At 38.0% G+C, this 27,081-nt stretch overlaps 1 protein-coding gene across 2 annotated transcripts in view; it reads right to left on the bottom strand.

The window, feature by feature from the left end:
- LOC150090512 (ATP-dependent RNA helicase DDX42) overlaps positions 1-27,081 on the bottom strand; it is a 369,985-nt gene that overhangs the window by 132,258 nt on the left and 210,646 nt on the right. For both annotated transcript variants that reach the window (XM_090371284.1, XM_090371279.1), the window contains exons 11-12: positions 12,949-12,996; positions 12,586-12,777 (exon numbers count right to left, since the gene is read on the bottom strand). In XM_090371284.1, the coding sequence (XP_090227410.1) occupies positions 12,586-12,777; positions 12,949-12,996 (240 nt within the window). The remainder of the gene's footprint in view (positions 1-12,585; positions 12,778-12,948; positions 12,997-27,081) is intronic.

Genomic DNA, 27,081 nt, shown 5'->3' with positions numbered 1-27,081 from the left:
GGACTTAGAAATTCAAGTTGCAAAGGGAGATAGTCAAAGAGCTGCAAGTGATTAGTGGAGTTGGGAAAACGGCAGAAACAGATGAATTTGAGACAACGAGGTAGAGAGATTTTAAGCCAGAGAAGATCGAAAAGAGGAGATTCATTGTCAAATTAATTTTGACAATGAATATCAGAATGGACATATGCCCAAGTACCACCTTTGAGGCAAAAGGAATCATACAGCGAATAATTTGGGCAACTGAGATTAGCAGTGTTGAATCAACTGATAACTGAGATTCAGTCGGAAAAAGTACATGGGGTTTGGCAGACCGCAAGTGGAAATGGATATTATTGAGATTAGAATTGATACCACGTATATTTGTGAAATGAATTAGTAAGTGTTTGGGAAGTTTATATCCTTTCGCAGATAAGCTTGCTGTATTAGTTTAACAATTCATGGTGTATTCAATAGTAATAAAAAGTGGGTGGGACATGCTGTATGAAGTAATGAAATTTTTGGATATGGCGTACACAATGAAAGAATATACACAGATCCTTGACATAACGTGGCCTCGACAATGCCCCCCACATACACACTACTCGGACTCCCTCCAGTTGTTGTTGTTATTTGGTTTTTAAGAGCATTAGCAACTACGGCCATATTGCTCCGGGATATGCGGTGGTCATTCCCTGACCTTTCTGCATCCTCCGTATTTGGTGGTGATGGACTCGAACCTCGGTCTAATCAAGAAGCGTGTGCTACGCACTGCTGCTCCTTCCCACATGGCTACGGAGGCGCCTCTCCCTCCGGTTATTATCTGGCAGAGTAGAGGCAGCAAGGTTATACATTAGCTGATCCAGAAGCCCCCTAGACAGTTACCAATAGGTTCGATCCTGTGTACTAACTAGCAGCCGGCCTGCGAGAGTATTTAAATTCTATACGGTGGGAACAACCGATGATTTTACCAACAGCAAATTCAAAATGGGAAGCATACAAAGATATAATCTTGGAAGCTACTAGAATATTCATATCAACTAAGAAATATTGTTAAAGATTTAGGCCTAAATGGATGTCAGATGAACTAATTAGACATGTGGCAGAGAAGAGAAATGCATGGGATACATATAAATACATAGGTGATACAGAAGTCTATGATAGATATAAGCTGGTCTGTAACCAAGTCACAAAGGAGGTTACGCAGATTACAAGAAATCTTTAGGAAAGGATGCAAAGAAAAACAGCAAAGATTTCTTTACTTATGTAAACTCAAGAAATAAGAGGATGAATCAGATTGGTCCACTTGATATCAATGGCACAACTGTTGATGATCCAGCTCAGGTAGCTAACATACTAAATGAATATTTTTGCATATACATTCACACATAAGGAGTTATTCAGCGATGGGAATGCCAGAGGTGTATTCAACTCTGGAAATAGCTAAATAATCTTGTAATAACTGAGAGTAAAGTGAAGGAGAAATTGTTGAAGATAAACATAAGAAAGGCACGTGGGGTGGATGGAATCTCTCCAGTTATATTAAAGGAGGCAGCAAAGAAGGTAATCAAACCTTAGCCATAATTATGAGAGCTTCCTTAGACTCAGGGAAGGTACCGATGAACTGGAAATGTGCAAATATAACCACAATCCACAGAGAAGGATCAAAGGGGTAGACAGGTAATTGCAAACCTGTTAGTTTAACTTATGTTCCAAGGAAATTAATGGGGGCACTAGTTAAAGAAGCATTGCAGGATTATCTAGACAAGACTTCAGTTATAGCTTGGACACAGCATGGGTTTGTTAAGGGGAAGTCTTGTCTGACCAATTTGATTGGATGCTATGATGTAGTCACAAAGGAACTGGATGGAAAGGATAATTTTGATATCATATATTTGGATCTTAGAAAGGCTTTTGATACTGTTGCATATTGAAGACTGCTGCACAAATTGGAGTAGTTTGGCACTGGAGGCAAATTGCTGCTATGGATAAAGGGATAGTTGAGTGGGAGAAGGCAGAGAGTGGAAAATCAATGTTATTATTTGTGGACTAATGTTACTGGTGGATTCCCCCAAGGTTCAGTGTTGGGTCCAATGTTGTTTTCTGTATTCATTAATGATATTGATAATGGTATATCATGCTTAATGTCCAAGTTTTCAGATGATATGAAGGTCAGCAGGGTTGTTAATGCCACTAAAGACAGTACACTCCTGCAACAGGATCTAGAAAAGTTGAGCAGATGGGCTGAGAGGTGGCAACTCAAGTTTAACATTGACAAATGTAAAATACTGCATATGGGAAGCAGTAACCCCAGAGTAACATATCAACTGTAATACTACACTGAGAGTGGTTTGTTTGTTATTTGTTTTTTAGGAGCATTAGTAACTAAGGCCACATTGCTCTGGGATATGCTGTGATCATTCCCCGAACTTTCCGCATTCTTCGTATTTGGTGGTGACGGGCTCGAACCCGGGTCTAATCAAGAAGCATGTGCTACGAACTGCTGCTCCTTCCCACCTGGCTACGGAGGCGCCACACTGAGAGCGGTATAGAGTGAAAAGGACCTGGAGATAATTGTGCAGGCAGATATGAAGTTTTCTGAGAAGTGCAGATGGTCTGCAAAAGGAGCTCATGGTGTCTTGCCAATGATATACAGAAATTTTTATAGCAGGGTTAAGGAGGTGATTATCCCCTTGTATAAGGCAATGGTGAGACCACACCTTGAGTACTGTATACAGGTCTGGAGGTCTCATTTTAGGAAGGAGTAGAGATTCTGGAACAAGTACAGAGAAGGGCAACAAGATTAGTGAATGGAACAAAGGGTTGCTCTTACGAAGAAAGGCTTAAGTTTTGTAAATTATAGTGTCTGGAGACTAGCCACCTGTGAGGTGATCCGACTGAGGTGTGCAAGGACTTGAATGGTTTGAGCATGCTCAATGCTGAACAGATTCTTCCTCTTGCTAAAAATAATCACTTGAGAGGGCATAAATTCAAACTGAGGAATGACAGTTGTAGGATAGATGATGCGTGGAAGTTTGCCTTTAGCCAGCTGGGGGTTGATTGCTGGAACAAACTTCCATCTGTCGTTGTAGAAATTGATAGCTTAAACAGATTCAAGGCAGAACTAGACAAACATTTGGAGCGAGTGGATGGGTGAAATGAGAAGGGTGTGTGTGTGTGTGTGTGTTTTTTTTGGCTGATGCTATATAAGCTTGCTTTCTTGCGTCATGTGTCCTTGATAATGCTAATGCTAATACACAACATTTTGTTTTGACTGCATCATCCACTTCTGTTGTTAATGACACTAATGACAGTATGCTGCTGCAACAGGATCTAGAAAAGTTGAGCAGATGGGCTGAGAGGTGGCAAATGAAGTTTAACATTGACAAATGTAAAGTACTACATATGGGAATCACTAACCCCAGAGTAACGTATAAACTCTGTGGTACTACGCTGACAGTGGTAGAGAATGAAAAGGACCTGGGGGTAATTGTGCAGGCAGATATGAAGTTTTCTTAGCAGTGCAGACGGTCTGCAAGAGTAGCTCATGGTGTCTTGTCAATGATATACAGGAATTTTTCTAGCAGGGATAAGGAGGTGATTATCCCCTTGTATAAGGCAATCCACACCTTGAGTACTGTACAGGTCTGGAGGCCTCATTTTAAGAAGGACGTAGAGACAATATAATAGCGTAGCTTAATTTAATTTATTATGATACTCACCTTTTTATAATCTGCATTGATGTTGGAATAAATTGGATGATAATTTTAAATTTAAGTTAACATGAATAAGTTAGGATTTAAAAACAGAATTAAAATGTGCGCAAGGAAGTAGAAGTGCACGTCTTTGTCCTTCATTGTCAATGTTGAAATTTGAAACGATTTTAGTTATACGGTTGGAAACAGAAGGCCAATAGCCATAACAAGGAGGTGGGTTTGGTTTACATGTCTTCAGTTGGCAATGGAAGAATGAGAGTAAACGCAAGTAAAAGGTTCCCGTGATGCTCCTGGATACATGTGGGAATCTCAGGTGCATGAGATTCCAGACTGGTGCTATGTTATAGGGTAGTTTGGAATTTAATACTTGAAGAGCGGAATGGCAGCGAAACCATTCTATAACTAGGGCTTCATAGTGGAAAATTTTAAAACTGGATTTTAATTTGATAATAGGAATGGCTGAATCTACTAACGGGGTGTGGTTGTGGGGTTGAACATGTGTTGCTAATTCGGTATTGGACTGTCCCATCCTAAAGCTATTGTAGTGGTAGTACGCATGTGTGTTTGATGTTTTGGTAGAACTGTATTTTGTGGTGGTGCTACCAATGTAGTAAGCGTTACAGTTATCTTGACATTTTATTAAGTAGATGATATTATTCATGTCACTAATGTGGTAATTTTGTGTATCTTTATATGAGTTGAATAATGAACCTAGTTTATTGTAAGATGAGAATGTAAGGATGATATCAGTACTTTTGAATAAACAGCGAAAATGGTTTGCAAAATTATTATGGTAAGGGAGGATAATACGTGGATTATTATTGGACATGCGTTTGGGTGGGTTGTTGATATTATTTTGGACTGGGATAATAGTTTGTTTGATTAATTGAATAGGATATTTCCTAGATATGAATTTACTTGTAAGATATTGCAGTTCATTATTAAGGTCATAATGTATGGAACTGTATTTTATAGCATTGTAAATTTGGTTATAAAAGACTGCTTTTTTTGTGTTGAGGGGGTGATGTGATTCAAAGTGTAAGTATTTGCCTGTGTGAGTATTTTTTCTGAAAATTCTTGTTCCTAGTTTTGTATTGCTTCTGTATATAGTGAGGTTTAGGAAATTAATTTGTCCCTTTTCTTTCAATTCCAGGGTATATTTTAATCTATTATGCATGGAATTAAATTTAATGAAAAGATCATTTATTGTTGATATGTGCACTATTTATTGTTGATATGTGCACTATGATACGCTGACTATCGTCAGCGTATCATATAAATAATTTAATATCTAGATTAAATTATTTATCGTATAAATAATTTAATATCTGGTTGTAATATATGATTTTCTACGGAGGCTAGGTAAATTTCAGATAGGGGGCTGAGATCCCTAATCCCATAGGTAGGCCGTAGGTTTGCTGGTAAATCTGATTAAGAAATCGGAAGTATCTGGCATCTAATAGAAAGGTTGTGAGCTCTAGTATGCTATTAATTGAAAGGGAAGTGCGATTGGATAAGGTTTTGTCATCTGTTAAGAAATTACGTAAGTTTTGTAATGTTGACGGTAAATGTACATTAGTGTACAATGAGACTACATCAAAAGATGCTAGGCTGTCATCATTGGTTATTGTCATAGAATTTATTTTTTCAAAGGTTTGGGAGGTATTGTTTACTTTAAATTTCCAAAATCTCGTGAGGGGGGAGATAATTTTGATCAGGAAGGAAGATAAATGAGTGAAAGCTGATTTGCTGAAGGATATTATGGGTCTTAGTGGGTGATTGGGTTTATGGAGTTTGGAAATAGCAAACATATGTGGTAGAATATTGTTACGGATACCAATCTGTTGAAGGGTATATAAATTAATTTCATTGTTGGATCTTAATTTCCTTAAAATAATGTCAAGCTTATTTTTATGTTTGGAAATAGTATATGTGTTATCCAGTTTGTATGTATCTGAATCAGAGAGTATAGATTCCATTTTTTCTATATATGTGCCCCTCACCAGATTTTCGAAATTTAAAGTAAACAATACCTCCCAAACCTTTGAAAAAATAAATTCTATTATCATCCAATTTATTCCAACATCAATGCAGATTATAAAAAGGTGAGTATCATAATAAGTTAAGCTATGTAAATTAAGCTACGCTATTATATTGTGTCAGTTATAAATGGTACTTTAAGAGATCTACAATTTTCGAAGGATGTAGATCTGTTGGAATGAGTACAGAGAAGGACAACAAGATTAGTGTATGGAATGAAGGGTTGCTCTAACGAAGAAAGGCTTAAGTTTTGCAGATTACAGTGTCTACAGACTGGGCACCTGCGAAGTGATCTGATTGAGGTGTATAAAGCCTTGAATGGTTTGAGCATGCTCAATGCTGATGGGATTCTTCCTCTTGCTCAGAATAATCACCTGAGAGGGCATAAATTCAAATTGAGGAAAGACACTTGTAGGATAGATGTGCAGAAGTTTGCCTTTAGCCAGCGGGTAGTTGATTGGTGGAACAGACTTCCATGTTTTGTTGTGGAAGTTGATAGCCTAAATAAATTTAAGGCTGAGCTAGACAGGTATTTGAAATGAGAGTGGGTTCGTTTTTTTTGGCTGATGCTGCATAAGCTTGCTTTCTTGCATTGTATGCCTTTACTAATGCTAATGTAACTACCATCAGAGGTAAAGGGAAGGGTTTTTGCTTTCGCAACGGTGACTACGGTGGTCTAAGATAGTTTTTAAATTCAATATAGTGGGATCAAGTGATGAAGTTACCAACAGCAAATTCTAAATGAGAAGCATTTAGAATTTGCTAATAAGCAAATTTGCATTTTGAACTAATAAGACTCATGGCAGAGAAGAAAACTGCATGGGATGCATATAAATTATCAGGTGACACAGAAGCCTATATTAGATATAAGCTGATTTGTAATCAAGTCACAAAGGAGGTTAGGCAGACGAATGCACATTACGAGAAATCTTTGGCAAAGGATGCAAAGAAAAACAGCAAAGATTTCTTTGCATCCTCGTGTAAACTATAGAAGGAATGGGATATATCAGATTGGCCCACTTGATATCGATGGTTCAACTGTTGATGATCATGCTCAGGTAACTGACAAACTGCATGAGTATTTTGTATCTCCATTTGCACATGAGGAGTTATTCAGGGAGGGGGGGGGATGCCAGAGGTTTATCAAACTCCGGTAAGGAGCAAAATGATTTTGTAATAACCAAGAGCAAAGTGGAGGAGAAATTGAAGTTGCACATAAGAAAGGCACCTGGGGTAGATGGGATCTATCCAGTTATATTAAAGGCAGCAACAAAGGAAGTAAGCAAAATCTTAGCAATAATTATGAGAGCTTCCTTGGACTTAGAGGAGGTCCACATGGACTGGAGATGTGCAAATGTATCCCCAATTCACAAAGGGGGATAAAAGGGTGACATGAGTAATTATAGACCTGTTAGTTTAACTTCTGTTATGGAAAAAATAATGGAGTCAAGGGTTAACAAAGCATTGCAGGATCATCTAGACCGGTGTTTCACAAACTTGTTTAGTGCCGGAACACTTCATTGCACAATATATTGATGGAACAGTTTTCATCTCACAATATATTTACGGAACACTTATGAAACAAAAGTTTAGCGGGAGCCAAAGAATTGTTTGCTAATATTTTATTACATATGATGCACTGTGCATCAGAAGCATCTTCATTTCCAACACATGTAAAGCCAAAATTCAAATAACTGTCATCATACATTCGTTTTGGACTTTTATTAGTTAGTTCCTGTTTTTCACTTTGGATTTTTGGGGAACAAAGGGCTGCGATTGCTAATCCTCACTTTGAAGTGTGACAATATTGTGTTCGTTTTCACTGGCCACAGCTGCACTACTAGAAGTACTTGCTGCTTGTTTTAAAGTTCCATTTTTCAACCGCAAATCTATGGTCATTTATTTTAATAATAATATTTTGAAATAGTGATAAAAAAAAATTTAAACAAGGATAGATGTGCAGGATAGATAGGAGTTTAGTTATGATATTGGTCCGCTTCCCCCTCTCCTTCAACCCGTGCACCCCACGCTAAACTGCATACGAATGGCATATAAGATCAATGGGATGAAAGGAAACAGTAACCCCAGAGTAATGTATCAGCTGTGTGGTGCTAAACTGACAGTGGTAGAGAATGAAAAGGACCTGGGGATAATCGTGCAGGCAGATATGAAGTTTTCTGAGCAGTGCAGATGGTCTGCAAGTGTATCTCATGGTGTCTTGTCAATGATATACAGGAATATACAGGAATTTTTCTAGTAGGGATAAGGAGGTGATTATCCCCTTGTATAAGGATGGTCAGGCTACACTTAAATGCTATATACAAGTCTGGAGGCCTCATTTTAAGAAGGATGTAGAGCTAGTGGAAAGAGTACAGAGAAGGGCAACAAGATTAGTGAATGGAACAAAGGGTTGCTCTTACAAAGACAGGCTTAAGTTTTGCAAATTACAGTGTCTGGAGACTAGGCACCTGCAAGGTGATCTGATTGAGGTGTTTAAAGCCTTGAATGGGTTGAGCAGGCTCAATGCTGATGGGATTCTTCCTGTTGCTCAGATTAAGAACCTGGGGGGGGGGGAAATCAAATTGAGGAAGGACAGTTATAGAATATATGTTTGGAAATTTGCCTTTAGCCAGTGGGTGGTTGATTACTGAAACAAACTTCCCTCTGTCGTTGTGGAGGTTGATAGCTTAAATAAATTCATGGAAGTGGAGAAACTTTTAAAGTGAATGGTTGTGTGAAACGGGATTCCCCCCCACTTTTTTGCTGATGCTGTATAAGCCATATGCCTCTACTAATGCTAATGCTGGAGTTGAAGCTAAAGTTGGAGGTAACTTATTTCAGTAATTCAAAGTTCACCAGGATCAGCAGCAAAATGAGTGAAAGACATAGAGAGCAATTATTTTCCTGAATGGTGTAGTAAAAGCCCGACTTCCTTTCACCATACTGCTTAAGTTAATACAGTAAAATCCTGTTACATCAATAAAGATTCAATAAAAAAAAAAAATGTCCAGGTCCTGACTTCTCTTATTAATAATGCTTTATAAACCTTGTTTGAGCAAAATAGTTCTAATGAAAAAGTCAATATAACAAATTATTTTCGAAGTTCACAATGTCTAAAATATACTTGTTCGCCTAAGTTTAAATTTTATATGATACTGTGAATGAACCTCCTATTTTAAATACAGATATGGAAGATTTTGATTGAGGAAAAGAAGGACAGTTTTAAAATTCAGGTATTTTTCGACTTACGAGTTAATTCGTTCCTAGCATGCACTCGTAAAGTGGGAATTTATTTCCCATAGACATAAGGTTAAAAATCGGGTTACGCCTAATTAGTTTATGTTTAAACAATGATTGATTTATCCAAAGAAATGAAAACATAGCCTGTAAAATCAAGCAAATTATAATAATGAAGAAATTATTTATGACTTACAAATGTTAAAGAATGTTTATTCTTCATCATCATCATCGACTAAATGCACACTCGTTGATCACTCATTATTGGCTCAGCACTTGGTTTGTTGCACAAGGAGTCGTCTTCTTCAGAAATGCTTCAAGAGGCGTTTGTTTTCAAGATAATCTTCTCTTTTCTTTATAAATTTCACAATTGCATGCATAAGCATTTTTTAACTGCACACACAAATTGCAACTAACACGATTTATGTGGAGTAACAAGTTTACGAAGCTTCAAAAAAAGGAACGAAGAGAAGATTCTGAAAATTTATTTATGTTTTTTATACAATTGAAGATTTCAGTGAAGGGGAAATACATTTCACCATAATAACGAAAAAAAACCACACAATTCTAGCTATTGGTATTTTCACAAATGCAAGAAGATCGAGTTTACTACCTGTTTATAATTTCTTGCAGTAACAGAAAAGCCCAATAAACTGGAAAGTGCAAATTGTTTTTATTGTCTTTTGGTAGTGACCTTCTGAAATGTGTTTTAGAAAAATATCACAAAGGCTTTCAAAATTGGTTCTTATAAGAGAACATAGGTTAACGATGAAAGTGTAGTGCATTTTAATGATTTGAATTGGTAACTAATACAATTTACAAACCATGATCATGACCTTTTATATGGCCTTAAGGTCATGGTCGTGACCTTAAAAATGACATTTTTGAGAGATAAATAGCTTAGTTATACAGCAAAAATTTCAGCTTCCGAGATCTTGAAACAAATTACTAGAAAACAATGTGTTAGTGGGTTCACATTACGATATTTTAACTATACGATGGTGTCTCTGGATTTGTTTGTTTGTTATTTGGTTTTTAGGAGCATTAGCAACTAAGGCCATATTGCTCCGGGATATGTGGTGGTCATTCCCTGAACTTTCCGCATCCTCCATATTTGGTGGTGACGGGCTCGAACCCCAGTCTAATCAAGAAGCATGTGCTACGCACTGCTGCTCCTTCCCACCTGGCTACGGCGGTGCCGTCTCTGGAACTGATTAATATCGTAAAGCGGGGTACACTATTGTATAGCTATGCATGTGGCTTGGAATGTAGTATTTATGAATGTTTAACATTCATTTTTTGCAATTAATGTTCATATTTTTGATTTTGTTGATACTTGGGCAAAAAAAAAAAAAAACCTCATTAACCTGGGAACTTGTAAAGTGAGAACTGCCTGTATACAAAAGAGTTCAGCTTCGTACTCTTAAGTTTCCCCACATTTTTGAATGATTAAGCTCAAATTCAATTTGGTAACAGTATACCAGCATCTTTTCATTCATTTCCACTCTCAAAGTGTGAATGATGAGATATGACTAATCCTTGTAGCTACTTACTTTTCCTCCCCCTTGCTGAATGCTCAAATCAAAGAAGTGCACTTGTTCAATTTGGGGGGGGGTGCAGAAGCAGCAAACTTAAACACAGATTTTTGATTTCACTAAAGTTGAATTTTCTTATATACAAAGGGTACTAGGAAAGTTTTGCAATACAGCTTTGTTTATTTAATTTTTTCAAAGTAATTTCCTCTACATTCAATACACCTCTCCATCCTCCGAAACCAATCTTTAAACCAGTTCTGCCAAGTTTCACTAGGGAGTAAAGCACACTCGTTGTCCCAAGCCCGTAGAAGGTCCTCATCACTGGAAAACCGCCTCCCTTTTAGCTTCATTTTCACATGCGGGAACAGTGCAAAGTCACAGGGAGCAAGGTCTGGATTGTAGGGAGGGTGCTCGAGAAGTTTCAGTCCTGTCGTGGTCAAATATTCGGTGCAGGCTTTGGCGCGGTGAGCTGGAGCATTATCGTGATGGAGGTACCAGGTGTCCATTCTTGACTTTGGCCGCAGGTTCTTCACAGATCCAATGACTTTAGGCAGGCATTGTTCAGTATACCACTTAGCTGTGACTGTCTTCTGTGTGTCCAAAACGACACGTTCCACAATTCCACTCGATTTGAAAAATACAGCTATCATTTTCTTCTTTACAGATCGGGATTTTCTGACAATTACGGGTGTGTCGTCATCATCAAAGACCCAAACTTTGTTTTGAGCCTTGGTCGGCAGATCGTAATAGTACAGCCAAGTCTCGTCACCTGTCACGATGTTGTTCACATACTGAGATTGTCCCTTATCAAACTTTTTTAACATCTCCCGGCACCAAGTCACACGTCGTGTCATCTGCTCTTCAGTCAGTTGATGCGGCACCCAGAGAGAACAAAGTTTCTTCACGTGCAAATGATCTTGCAGAATCGAACGAATTGCTGGTGCATTTAGGCCCAAAGTATCCTCTATCTGTTGGTAGGTCACTCGCCTGTTTTCGTCAAGCATTTTCCTCACAGCAGTAACGTTTTCCTCCGTAACTGACGTTCGTGGCCTTCCCGGCCTCTCAGAATCCTCCAGAGTGAAATTTCCCCTTTGGAATTCTCTATACCACCTGAATATCGTTGTACGATGTGGACAATCATCATCTAGTGCAAGAGTCATTTCTTCTAAGCACTGGTCTATGGTTAAACCACGCATGAAATTATACCGCAAAACTGTCCTTATCTCATTTCGTGACCACGATGCCATCGTAAGCACTTTACACTCTCACTACTAATGAATAACTGAGCCCATCGACTTGGCGCGGCGGCTACTATGCACGTATGAACATGTCTCAACATGCAGCAACAAGCAGCTTCCTGTGATTCATTGTTGCATCATATTGCAAAACTTTTCTAGTACCCTTTGTATATATATATTAAAAAAAAAAAAAAAAGTTAAATATTAAAAACAAAAACTTTACATATTAATGCATTCAAAGTTATGGTAAGTTACATTTAACTGGGCCATATATCTGAAAGTGTGGGTTATTAAAATTTATGATATAATATTTAATATAAATAGTGAATACTGAAAAAAAAAAAAAAAAAAAAAAAAAACCAATCTCTGAACAAGCATAAAAAACATTGTTACCTTTATGGTATGTGATTTTGTAATTTTATTTTATTACTGATTTTAAGTTGATATTTAAGAAAATCAGAAATTGTTAATTATATATATACTAGAAAACTACAACAGAATTTATTTGTATAAATAATGGTTCTCTTGAAAGAACTTTCAATGATAGTCATTTTAACAAAACTCTAGTACAACATGATTCGTTAACCCTGAGAAGTTTGATGTAATGACATTTTATTGTCCTAATACAATAAAAATTGTAGCAGATATTGATAAACAGGCAATGAAAAGTCATGCAAATTTCTTGTTAAATAATTTGTGTTGATATCACTAAAATCTACAATTTTTATTTCATGCAGCCAAAGAAAAGAATTCATTTTGAAAATCCTGCTTTAGAGAGGCAAGATAATTTGATTTTACAATAGTATTAATCTTATTTAACATAATAAATAAATGCCAACTTACCTGATGTAAATTCCACCAGTTTGTTAGTAAGCCATGTCCACTTAGAAGGACCAGAAGGCATAACCAAAACAATTTGAGTAACATCCTCATTTGCCTCTCCAAGCTCTCCTTGTACTATGCGTATGGGATCTATCAAAACATCTCTGGCTAGTTTTTCCACTTTCTTCTTGAAGGTTGCACTGAACATTAATGCTAAAGTATCAATTGCAATTTAGTATTTTTTTTTTTTAAATTATTATTATTATAGTTATTCTTTCAGATGAAAATATGCCAAAAAAGAGAAGAAAATCTCATTTAAATAAAATTAATAAATATAATACTTTTCTATTAATAAAACTTTAGAAAACTAAGACAGATACTTACTTTGTCTGTCTTGCCTAACATGATCACAGATTGATCGAACCTGTGGTTCTGAAAAGAAAGTAAATTAGATGATAAGAATTATATAAAAAATAAGAAGCTTATTTTGAATTATACATATTTAAGTATATTAATATTTGTAAAAGAATAAGAGAAGTTTATCCCAATATAATATGTTGAACACTTCCGTATGATACTCTCCAGAAATTAAAATAAAAACAATTAAAAAATCAAAAATCTTACATTAGTAAGAAATTTTTACATTACAGTGAATATTGATATCAATGTAGAACGTATTGAGCATTATAGCTCTGGTTCATACTATCATATTAAGTATATTAAATACTGTAATGAAAATACAATTTAAAATTACTGAATTCTGAAAATTAACTATTCTAAGAAAAAGAAATGTATGAAATTAAGGAGTTGTACCACTGAATAACTTCAATTCTTACAAAAAATTCAGTCATGTTACTTTTATTACAATTCTGAAACAAGTATAATTATTATTTTTTTTTTAATGGCCATATGGTGCAAGGAAGCCTAAGGCTTATGCAGAACCAGCTTTAAAAAAAAAAGGGTAAAATAATAATAATAATAATAATAATAAAACAATTAAATAAAATAATAATAAAAAAATTAAAAGAAAATAAACAATTAATAAATAATAAAAGAAAGGGAAACAGACAATCTATGTGTTTCCCTTCTCCCATAGGCAACTATCCAGCTGCTCTTTGAATTTCCCCAAACTGTCAGCCTCAACCACCCATGTAAGTAACTTATTTCAGCAATTTATAACTCGCTGGCTAAAATAAAATTTCTTGCAATCCAGTCTAAACATCTCCCCCTGTAACTTGAATTTATCAGTCCTAGTTCTAGAATCATTTATAACTGTGAAAATTTCATCCCCATTCATTTTACTTTTGCCGCTCAGAGTCTTAAATAGCTCAATCAAGTCTACTCTAATGTACCTAGTTTCCAAGCTGTGCATCCAAGGCTAGGGCACCATGAGTCCCCTTACAACCTGTCTACAATGCTCGGAGAATTTACGTCTGATCATATCGTAACTCCCAAGTCCCTTTCTTCCACTACTCACTTCAGTTAAAATCCACCAAGTGTAAGACCATGCACTTTTCTGGAATAAAGTAAAGCAGTCACTTTTCTGACCATCCCTGAAGTTTATCTAAGCCGCTGCAAAGAAGCTCTGCTTGGTGATCATCATTAACTACTCTACCAATCTTTACATCATCTGCAAATTTAGACATCGCGCCCTTTATCCCTTCATCGATGTCATTTATGAAAATCAAAAACAACAGTGATCGTAATACTGATCCTTGGGGAACCCCACTTCTTACATCAACCCAAGCTGAGGAATAATTATTTATCACAACCCTTTGCCTCCTGCCCTGAAACCATCCTGCTATCCATCTAAGGATTTTCCCTGTGATTCCAACCTGTTCCAGCTTATAACGTAACCGCTCATGTGGGACTGAGTCAAATGCTTTGCTGAAATCTAAATAAGCAATGTCGAAATTATTCCCTAAATCCAGCTCATGAGTGATGCTGTCAAAATAACTAACCAGATTTGTTGAACATATTTTCCCTTTATAAAACCATGCTGAGATTCCTTCATAATTCCATTTCTAACTAAATCATCCTGAATTCCAACCTTGATCACTGCCTCCACGATTTTCCCTACTACTGAAGTTTGACTGACCAGTCGGTAACTTCCCACTTCACCCTTAGAACCGCCCATATGTATTGGAGATACATTGACACACTTTTCCAATGAAATGGAATCACTCCTGAGTTCAGCGATGCGCTCATAATTAGCCTCACTGGTTCAATGCACTCACCTTCTTAAGATTATAGGGTAAATGCCATTAACCTGCAAGCAAAGTAACTGTTGAATTTATCTGCAACTTCAGCTGGGGTATCTACTACTATCCCATGTCCATTACATAAGGATATGATCTGGTTTGTCTTTGTATTTATATATGCGAAGAATTCCTTCTCCCCCGTCTTCGCTCTCTTTGCCAGCAATTTCTCACAATCTGCCTTTGTCAGCCTAACCTTTTCTGTGGCAACATTAGAGATCAATTTGTAGCCGTTATAGGCTTCAGCATTTTTTATTGCTCTGTAACTTTCCATGCCGTTTTTTTCTGCGCAAGGAATCTGGCAACTTCATTATTCATCCAACTCGGAATCCTCCTCGTGGAGTATTTTTTTTAATGGTATATTAAAAAAAAAAAAAATTCAAGGCTTCTGTGATTAATGTTTTATAAGTATACCATAATTCAATTGTATTTGCTCTCTGTGCTATATCTACCCAGTTAATAGAGGTCATGTAACGTCTTAAGGCATCAAAATTTCCTTTTCTGAAATTATAACCCATTCCTTTGCCTTTAACTACTGCTACCCCTCTCTCTTCATTGTCCACCGTAGAACTCCACGATCACTTCCTGCTACTAGTTCCTGTACTGTCAGCCTTATTAAGTCATCTGGTTCATGGGTGATGATCAGGTCTAGAATATTCTTTTCCTTGTACTTTCCCCTGTCACGTTGATTCAAATAACAATCATCTAGTTGATTTAAAAATTGTCTCCCACGTGGAGCTTCCTTCCCACTTGTTCCAATCAGTTAGAGGCAAATTAAAATCATCCATAATAAGACACTCCCACTTACTTGCCCATTCCTTTTGCATGTAGAGGCTCTCACTGTAACCTTCACAATCACTTGGCCTGTAAATTACTCCCACACTCCTTATACCTTTGTTTACAACTAACTCACACCATACAGATGCTATACTAGCATATGAAAAGTCTGAATCCGGGAAAGCTTTTGTTGTGCCCGGGCTGCTTTTGATAAGAAGCATGACCCACCAACCCTTCTATCTGCCTTATCATTCCTAAATACATTGTATGTACCATACTGAAACTCATCATCTATCTCCGGGTGGCACCGTGGTTCTGTAATCCTATTATGTCAGTGTTACTTGTCCTAACCAGCAGTTTGAATTCACCCATTTTATTGATAAAACTTCTGACATTATTGTATAAACAAGCTTAGTGTTCTTGACACACCCCTTGAAGTTATTTAAGCTTGCTTCCCTGGCATTATCTACCTGCTCATTAGAAATGTTTCTGTGCTTTGTGCTTTAAGGCAAAGGAATGAAGCACAGAAAAAATAATGAATGGGAGAGAGCTAATAAGGGAAGTGTGAAGGTACAGAAATGAGTTGAAATTAAATACAGTAAACCCCCGCTATTCGCGGGGGTTACGTTCCTGAGAAATGCCGCGAATACCGAAAACGCGAATACTGAGTTATGGCTCCCATAGTAATAAAGGGGTTCCGTTCCAAAGTATGAAATATATAAGAAAAACTAGTCTAAAATTTTGTCTATGTATGTATTATATGTACTTTCATAATATGACTATGTACATAGACAGTACATAGTGAAATGCAAGCATATGGCATCGAAATGAAAATAAGAAACAATTTAATATTAAATGTAATATTTATTAGAAATTTCAAACAAATCTTTCAAACCAGCGTCTTTGCTAGCTAAAACACCTATCCCGCCACTGCTATCACCAGTTTCGCTAAAGCGTTGATAAGGAGTTTTGCGTTTTCACGAATGATGAGTGAATTTAACGGAATTTTATTTTTAGTTCGGTCTTCTATCCACAGATTTAAAGCTTTTTCCATTTTTTCTAATTTAACATCACGAGTTACAGAGCAAATTTTTGAAGCAATTAGCGCGTTTTTTTTCACGGACACTACGGCGGATTTTTTCTTCCGATTTCTTGATTGATCGTACCGTTGACTCATTGATTTTATAATGTTTTGCCACTGAGGAGACACTTTCACCATTAGAAATTTTATTTAATAACTCAATTTTATTCGCTAATGTCATCACCTTCTTTGATATTTTCACATTTCTCTTGTTATTCGTAGTCATATTTTTGTAGGGGTTAGAAAGAACTTGTCCACAATAAAGTTACTTTCTTCCGTTAACACACTCGAAAAAGTCTGTTTTACAATGCAAAACGGTAGATTTATCACTTTTTTAAGCATATCAATTTATAAGTATATAAATTAAAAGCAAACGACGAAACCTTCCATAACAAGCGCATAACACATATTGAACAAGGATTAGCGAGAAACATTCACGCTCGCAATTTTGTCACCCCTCTCCCCCACCCACTGAGCGCTGTTTTGACCGGGAAAGATAATTTTAGCCACGTCAATGTTTTTTTATGGCGGAAAATATTCACGGCGCTTTAAAATTCCCATTTTTTAGGTTTCATTTTATATTAAATCGGCGATCGCGAATACGCGAAACCGCGAATACAGATACCGCGAATAGCGGGGGTTTACTGTATCTGCTGCAAGTGGGAAAATACAAAAAAATGTGATGGGATCTGTTTTGCAATTGTTTACAGTTACACAAAGAAAGATTTTTTAATTTTTAAAAATTATCACTTGACTTAAGTAAAATCAAGTAAAAAACTGCATTATTAATGCAGTTTTACTTGGTTTCTTAAGCCCATTTCCCACTAAAAGGCAAGTCCAATACACTGGGTTTCCACACTTTATTAGGAACACCTACCTTATTAATGAAATAGAGCAGAAGGGCAGATATACAGGGATGCTGCATTTGAGCAATTCATTGTGAGAATGGGCAAGACAAAAGATTAAAAGAACTTAGAATGTGGCATGGTAGTCAGTGACAGATATGCTGGTATGAGAATACTGGAAACTGCAGCCCTGTTGGAGTTTTCACATATGATAATGTCTTGGATGTACAAGATTGGTCCAATAATCAAATAACATTTGGCCAAAGGTAAATCTGTGATCAGAAACAAATCTGAGAGGCCAATGGAAGCTGAAAGTGTGCGGGGTAACAGAAAGTCTATAGACAATCAAATAACAACCCAGTAAAACAGTTTTACCCAAAGAGGCATTTCAGATACATAGAGAACACTGGGATATGTGCAATTCAATGCAAGAATGGGAAAGATGAAAGATTTAAGTGACTTTGAACACTGCATGGTAGCCAACAGCAGTATTATATGCAGTATTCTCCTGTAACACCACATTTCAAATGCCTCAATTTTCTTCCTGTCAACTCTTTTCAGGTTCCATCCTTCACATCCATAGGTGGCAACTGGAAAAATTAAAGAACCAATGATTCTCAGTTTTGTCTTTAGAGCAGATCTTGATCTCTCTATAATTCTGTCAGATCAGTGACCGATGTTTTAGCAATTGCTTGTTGTCTCTTTACATCATTTGAGCAGTCACCATTTTTATTTATTCTTGATCCTAAGTAATCAAATTCATCAACTTCTTCGATATCTTGGCTTAAACAGTGCTTGATGACTTTGCTCAGTTCCTTATACTCTTTGTTTCCATATATACCCTGATCTTTTGCAGTTCTTCTCTGTTCAATAAGTTTAAAAGTGGCCTCTGTAATCCATGCTTCCTGATCTTTGACCTTTCTCTAATGTATCTATTTGCTGATTGCTGGGCGTCTCCGCAGCCAGGTGGGAAGGAGCAGCAGTGCGTAGCACACGCTTCTTGATTAGACCGGAGTTCGAGCCCGTCACTACCAAATACAGAGGATGCGGGAAGGTCAGGGAATGACCACCGCATATTCCCGGAGCAATATGGTCTTAGTTGCTAATGCTCCTAAAAACCAAATAACAACAACAACAACCTTAATAATGCTTTTTGTATTTTCTCACATTTCCTCAGGCATCATAACATCAGCTAGTTCTAATAGAGCTTGAAAACAATTGCTTTTTTCAAGTATATTATCATTTGGAATATTTTCTACATCCAATCATCTACGGAAAACTGTATTGATGATTTTTTTCAGCTGCAGTTTGAGAACGATGTGGAGTAGCTGATGATCACTGCCACAATGCTCCAGGAAGTATCTTTGCTGTGATTACACTGGAATGTCACCTTTGCTGAATAAGGATGTAATAAATCTGACTCCTTGTTTTATGATCCATGTGGTTGGCAATGGCATGCCACCACATTATCTGATGCTGCAGAGAGCATAACAAAAACAACTCCAAAAACTGCCGTTAACCAGATCCTGAATGCCATTGTGTGCCCTGCAAAATTAAATTTAAGAAAGAAGAGGAACAACGTGACCACATGGAATGTAAAAAGTTTAAAAGAAGGCAAGATGGACGTGGTCATTAATGAAATGGACAGGTAAAAAATTGATATTTTAGGAGCAACTGAAGTCACGCGGACAGGACAAAGTCATTTCAAAACTGGAAATGGGTTTGCTTGCTTTTTCTGGAAGTGACCAACTAAAAGAACATGGTGTCACAGTCATTTTGAATAAGGAATGTTGAAGGTCTCTTCTTGGATACAATCCTATTAATAGTAGATTTTTTTTATTTTTTTTTTTTAGTTGTTAGCGCATCGGCTTCTGTGGCCATAATGCACCTCCCAAGGTTTTTGCAATACTTTGATCCAAGCCCGAAGCGGGATTCGAACCCGCGACCTTTGGGTTGCCAGGCAGGCACTTTACCCACCCGGCTATCCCGGTTGGCATTAATAGTAGAATGATGACAGTTAGACTTCAGAGCCAACCAGTAAATCTCACAGTTTTAATTGTATATTGGACCACCAGGACCAGGATATATCTGCCAGGGGCAAAGGTTGATGATGTAGAGGGGATATCATCTTTTAAAGGAACAAAAGGTGATATAGTTGTACACGTTAGCACTAATGATATTAAGAGTAGGAGACCAGCAGAATTACTTACCAAGTACAGGTCACTGTTGAAAAAAAAAAAAAGCCATGAATTAAGGTTGAATTTGGAAGTGTCTGCAATGCTGCCCAGACAAGATAGGAGGGAGTATATGACGAGAGCCCTGTCGATCAATTCGGCCCTGGAAAGATTGTGCAAAGCTCAAGAGGTAGAATTGTTTTTCAGCCTGGTCTGTACTTGTTAACAGGAGAGACTGTTCTACAGGGATGGGATACACTTAAATAGAAATGTTGCAAGAATGTTTGCTGATGCTATCGAGGCAGTGTTAGGTGGGTCGGAAAACTGCTATATTGGGGGGATACAAGGACTAATAGATTAACAGTAGCCACTGGCAGAGGTGAAAGTGATTCTTGCACTGCTTCTATTGGAATGGGACGCAGCCTGGAAAATAAGATGCAGGATATTTCAGAGACTGCTAGGAATCATTTAAAGGTAGATGTTGTGGGAATTTCAGAGACATGGTGTCACACAGATATAAGGAATGCAGAACTGGAATTTGGGGAGTACAATGTCTACAGAAAGGATAGCCAGGATAGGAAGGGAGGAGGGGGTTATGCTTTTAGTTAAGAAATACATAAAATCCAAGGAAGTGAAGCCAGTCGACATCGCTGGACAGTGCAGTGTCGAGTCAGTTTGGTGTGACATAAGCACTGGGAGATCAAAATTGAGAGTAGGAGTGTGCTATAGGCCTAATGACTCTGATGAGTATAATAAGAAACTGTACAGGGAAATAGAGTGGGCCAGTAAATCAGAGAGTCTTATAATGGGGGATTTTAATTTCCCAGATATTAACTGGAATTTGGGGGGCTAGACACTCACACACTAGCAAGGCTTTTGTAGATTTATTGGATGATTGTTTTCTACATCAGCATGTTCGGGAGGCAACTAGAGGGAGTAATACTCTTGATTTGATTATCAGTAGTGATTCTTCATGCATTAAGAATTTGCAGGTAAATCAACCACTAGGTGGCAGTGATCACAGTGTGCTGAAGTGGGATTTTCTCAAAGAGGTAACTACCATTAGGGGTAAAGGGAAGGGTTATTGCTTTCGTAAAGGCGAGTACGATGGACTGAGACAGTATTTAAATTCTATACAGTGGGACCAACTGATGATGATACCAACAGCAAATTCAAAATGGGAAGCATTCAAAGAACTTATCTTGGAAGCTACTAGGCTTTACATACCAACTAAGAAATATTGTTCAAGGTTTAGGCCTAAGTGGATGTCAGATGAACTAATGAGACATATGGCAGAGAAGAAAAATGCATGGGATACTTACAAATTAACACGTGACACAGAAGCCTATGATAGATACAAGTTGATCTGTAACCAAGTTACAAAGGAGGTTAGGCAGGCGAAGGCAGATTACGAGAAATCTTTGGCAAGGGATGCAAAGAAAAACAGCAAAGAATTCTTTACTTATGTAAACTCTAGAAGGAAGGCGATGAATCAGATTGGTCCACTTGATATCGATGGGTCAACTGTTGATGATCTTGCTCAGGTAGCTAACAAACTAAATGAATATTTTGCATCAACATTCACACATGAGGAGTTATTCAGTGAGGGGAATGCCAGAGTCAACTCTGGCAGTAAGCTCGAGAATCTTGTAATAACTGAGAGTAAAGTGGAGGAGAAAGTGTTGAAGATAAACACAAGAAAGGCGCCTGGGGTGGATGGGATCTATCCAGTAATATTAAAGGAGGCAGCAAAGGAAGTAAGCAAACCCTTAGCCATAATTATGAGAGTTTCCTTGAACTCAGGGGAAGTACCCATGGACTGGAGATGTGCAAATGTGACCCCAATTCACAAAGGAGGATCAAAGGGCGACACAAGTAATTATAGACCTGTTAGTTTAACTTCTGATCCCGAAAATTAATGGAGGCACTGGTTAAAGAAGCACTGCAGGACACAGCATGGTTTTCTTAAGGGGAAGTCTTGCCTGACCAATTTGATTGGATACTGTGATGCAGTCACAAAAGAACTGGATGCAGGAAATAACTTTGATATTATATACTTCGATCTTAGAAAGGCTTTTGATACTGTTGCACATGGAAGACTGCTGCACAAATTGGAGCAGTGTGGCATTGGAGACAAATTGCTGCTATGGATAAAGGTGTGGTTGAGGGGGGGAGAAGACAGACAGTGGTAATCAATGGACACTGCTCATCGTGGACTAATGTTATTAGTGGAGTCCCTCAGGGTTCAGTATTGGGTCCATTATTGTTTTCTGTATTTATAAATGATATTGATGATGGTATATCACGCTTAATGTCCAAGTGTGCAGACGATACGAAGGTTGGCAACGTTGTTAAGGACACTACTGACACTATGCTACTGCAACAGGATCTGGAAAGGTTGAGCAGATGGGCTGAGAGGTGCCAAATGAAGTTTAACATTGACAAATGTAAAGTACTACATATGGGAAACAGCAACCCCAGAGCAATGTATCAACTCTGTGGTACTACGCTGACAGTGGTAGAGAATGAAAGGGACCTGGGGGTGGTTGTGCAGGCAGATATTAAGTTCTCTGAGCAATGCAGACGGGCTGCAAGAGTAGCTCATGGTGTATTGTCAATGATATATAGGAATTTTTCTAGCAGGGATAAGGAGGTGTTATTCCCTTGTATAAGGCAATGGTCAGGCCATACCTAGAGTACTGTATACAGGTCTGGAGGCCTCATTTCAAGAAGTATGTAGAGATGCTGGAACGAGTACAGAGAAGGGCAACAAGATTAGTGAATGGAACAAAGGGGTGCTCTTACGAAGAAAGTCTTAAGTTTTGCAAATTACAGTGTCTGGAGAGGAGGCACCAGCAAGGTGATCTGATAGAGGTGTATAAACCCCTTAAATGGTTTGAGCATGCTCAATGCTGATGGGATTCTTCCTCTTGCTCAGAATAATCACCTGAGAGGGCATAAATTCAAATTGAGGAAAGACAGATGTAGGATAGACGTGAGGAAATTTGCCTTTAGCCAGCGGGTAGTTGGTTGGTGGAACAGACTTCCATCCCTTGTCGTGGAAGTTGATAGCCTAAATAAGTTTAAGGCTCAGCTGGACAGGTATTTTGAACGAACAGAGGGGCGAATTGGAAGTGGTTATTTATTTATTTTTTTTTTTGGCTGATGCTGCATAAGCTTGCTTTCTTGAATCAAATGTCTCCACTAAAGCTAATGCTAATATGCACTGACATCAACACCGACAGATGAAAATATTAGCATTAGTAGAGGCATTTGATGCAAGAAAGCAAGCTTATGCAGCATCAGCCAAAAAAAAAAAAAAAAACCCCACTTCCACTTCACCCCTCTGTTCGTTCAAAATACCTGTCCAGCTGAGCCTTAAACTTATTTAGGCTATCAACCTCCACCACAAGGGATGGCAGTCTGTTCCACCAACCAACCACCTGCTGGCTAAAGGCAAATTTCCTCACGTCTATCCTACATCTGTCTTTCCTCAATTTGAATTTATGCCCTCTCAGGTGAATTTTCTGAGCTAGAGGAAGAATCCCATCAGCATTGAGCATGCTTAAACCATTCAAGGCTTTATACACCTCTATCAGATCACCTCGCTGGTGCCTAGTCTCCAGACACTGTAATTTGCAAAACTTAAGCCTTTCTTCGTAAGAGCACCCCTTTGTTCCATTCACTAATCTTGTTGCCCTTCTCTGTACTCGTTCCAGCAGCTCTACATCCTTCTTGAAATGAGGCCTCCAGACCTGTATACAGTACTCTAGGTGTGGCCTGACCATTGCCTTATACAAGGGAATAATCACCTCCTAATCCCTGCTGGAAAAATTCCTGTATATCATTGACAATACTCCATGAGCTACTCTTGCAGCCCGTCTGCACTGTCAGAGAACTTCATATCTGCCTGCACAATCACCCCTAAGTCCCTTTCATTCTCTACCACTGTCAGTGTAGTACCACAGAGTTGATACGTTGCTCTGGGGTTGCTGTTTCCCATGTGCAGTACTTTACATTTGTCAATGTTAAACTTCATTTGCCACCTCTCAGCCCATCTGCTCAACCTTTCCAGATCCTGTTGCAGCAGCATAGTGTCAGTAGTGTCCTTGACAACCCTGCCGACCTTTGTATCATCTGCAAACGTGGACATTAAGCTTGATATACCATCATCAATATCATTTATAAATACAGAAAACAATAATGGACACAACACTGAGCCCTGAGGGACTCCACTAATAACATTAGTTCACGATGAGCAGTGTCCATTGATTACCACTCTCTGTCTTCTCCCCCTCAACCACCCCTTTATCCATAGCAGCAATTTGCCTCCAATGCCACACTGCTCCAATTTGTGCAGCAGTCTTCCATGTGCAACAGTATCAAAAGCCTTTCTAAGATCCAAGTATATAATATCAAAGTTATTCCCTGCATCCAGTTCTTTTGTGACTGTATCATAGTATCCAATCAAGTTGGTCAGGCAAGACTTCCCCTTAACAAAACCATGCTGTGTCTGAGCTATAACTGAAGTCTTGTCTAAATGATCCTGCAGTGCTTCTTTAACCAGTGCCTCCATTAATTTTCCGGGAACAGAAGTTAAGCTCACAGGTCTATAATTACTTGTGTCAGCCTTTGCTCCTCCTTTGTGAATTGGGGTCACATTTGCACATTTCCAGTCTATGGGTACCTCCCCTGAGTCCAAGGAAGCTCTCATAATTATGGCTAAGGGTTTGCTTACCTCCTTTGCTGCCTCCTTTAATATAACTGGATAGATCCCATCCACCCCGGGTGCCTTTCTTGTGTTTATCTTCAACAGTTTCTCCTCCACTTTACTCCCAGTTATTTCAAGATTCTGTAGCTTACTGCTAGAGTTGAATACACCTCTGGCATTCCCCTTGCTGAATAACTCCTCATGTGTGAATGTCGATGCAAAATATTCATTTAGTTTGTTAGCTACCTGAGCAGGATCATCAACAGTTGACCCATCAATATCAAGTGGACCAATCTGATTCATCCCCTTCCTTCTAGAGTTTACATAAGTAAAGAACTCTTTGCTGTTTTTCTTTGCATCCCTTGCCAAGGATTTCTCGTAATCTGCCTTCGCCTGCCTATCCTCCTTTGTAACCTGGTTGCATATCAATTTGTATCTATCATAGGCTTCTGTGTCATGTGTTAATTTGTAAGTATCCCATGCATTTTTCTTCTCTGCCATATGTCTCATTAGTTCATCTGACATCCACTTAGGCCTAAACCTTGAACAATATTTCTTAGTTGGTATGTAAAGCCTAGTAGACTTCCAAGATAAGTTCTTTGAATGCTTCCATTTGAATTTGCTGTTGGTAACATCATCAGTTGGTCCCAATGTATAGAATTTAAATACTGTCTCAGTCCATCGTAGTCGCCTTTACGGAAGCAATAACCCTTCGCTTTACCCCTAATGGTAGTTACCTCTTTGAGTAAATCCCACCTTCAGCACACTGTGATCACTGCCACCTATTCGTTTATCTGCAGATTCTTAATGCATGAAGAATCACTGCTGATAATCAAATCAAGAGTATTACTCCCTCTAGTTGCCTCCCGAACATGCTGATGTAGAAAACAATCATCCAATAAATCCACAAAAGCCCTGCTAGTGTGTGAGTAACCAGCCCCCAAATTCCAGTCAATATCTGGGAAATTAAAATCTCCCATTATAAGACTCTCTGATTTACTGGCCCACTCTATTTCCCTGTACAGTTCCTTATTATACTCATCAGAGTCAGTAGGCCTATAGCACACTCCTACTCTCAATTTTGATCTCCCAATGCTTATGTCACACCATACTGACTCAACACTGCACTGTCCAGCGATGTCGACTGGCTTCACTTCCTTGGTTTTTATGTGTTTCTTAACTAATAGCATAACCCCTCCCCCCTTCCTATCCTGTCTATCCTTTCTGTAGACGTTGTACTCCCCAAATTGCAGTTCTGCATCCCTTATATCTGTGTGACACCACGTCTCTGATATCCCAACAATATCTGCCTTTGATGTTTTTAGCAATACCTCAAATTCATCAAATTTATTTACTAAACTCCTAGCATCGGTGTACACGGAAGTATACCTGCACCTGTTTCTATTCTTAGCTACCCTAACACAACCCATGTGTTTACTTGTACCGCAATGGCTCCCAGCAGTCTCTGAAATACCATGCATCTTGTTTTTCAGGCTTCTGCTCATTCTAATAGAAGCAGTGCAAGAATCTCTTTCACCTCTGCCAGTGGCTACTGTCAATCTATTGGTCTTTGTCTCCCCCCCCCCCCAAGCTAGCAGTTTTCCGACCCACTTAACACTGCCTCAATAGCATCAGCAAATATTCTTGCACCCTTTCTATTTAAGTGTATCCCATCCCTGTAGAAGCAATCTCTCCTGTTAACAAGTACAGTCCAGGCTGAAAACAATTCTACCCCTTGAGCCTTGTACAATCTTTCCAGGGCCGAATTGATCGACAAGGCTCTCATCATATACTCCCTCCTATCGTGTCTATGCAGAATTGCAGACACTTTCAAATTCAACCCTAATTCTCGGCTTTTGTTCAACAGTGAGGTTGAACAACAAATATGGATGTTTATTGTGAAAATCTCCAAGCAACTCTTGATCTGGTCCCAAAAAAGGACGTTTTGATACTCATGGGTGATTTAAATGCAAAAATAGGGAAGACAGTTTCTTCTAGTTCGGAATGGGGTAGGTTTGGTCTTAGCACTAGAAATGACTGGGGAGAAAGTTCAATTGAATTTTGTCATCTGAATAGTTCAAATGTACTGATTACAAAATTTATAACCAAGTTTCTCTTAAATGATCGAACAACCTGTATTCAAATTCAAGGAATAGTTCAAATGTTTTTGTGTAGAGCTGAAGTCTTTCTAGTCCAAAGTTGTAAGCAATATAAACTAAATAAAAAAAAAAAATAAAAATTCATGCTAAAAACAAACAATTACAGATAATTACATTTCATCAATTTGAGATATCTGCTTTCACATAAACACAAAATCTATTCTTGAGAACATTTTAAATTACATCACATTTCAAGTTAAAGAGAATATGTAATTGTTTTAACAAATGTTTGAAATATTTGTTAAAAGCATTTTTAGAACTGTAGTTCACACAATTATTAAGTGGCCAAGTGCCCATCAAAGGGCTCATGTCTGCTTATAGTTCAAGCATCTCGAGTTTCAGAATCATGGAATACATATACTGCTGTTATTTGTTATTTGGTTTTTTTTAGGATCATTAGCAACTAAGGCCATATTGCTCTGAGATATGCTGTGGTCATTCTCTGACCTTTCTGCATCCTCGTATTTGGTGGTGACGGGCTCGAACCCCGGTCTAATCAAGAAGCGTGTGCT

Source organism: Mastigoproctus giganteus, chromosome 1 (genome assembly GCF_048544385.1).
Source record: "Mastigoproctus giganteus isolate SK-2022 chromosome 1, ASM4854438v1, whole genome shotgun sequence".
Classification (NCBI taxonomy): Eukaryota; Metazoa; Arthropoda; class Arachnida; order Uropygi; family Thelyphonidae; genus Mastigoproctus; species Mastigoproctus giganteus.
The sequence above is the reverse complement of the archived record's forward strand: the minus strand, read 5'-3'. Positions and strand labels throughout refer to the sequence as shown.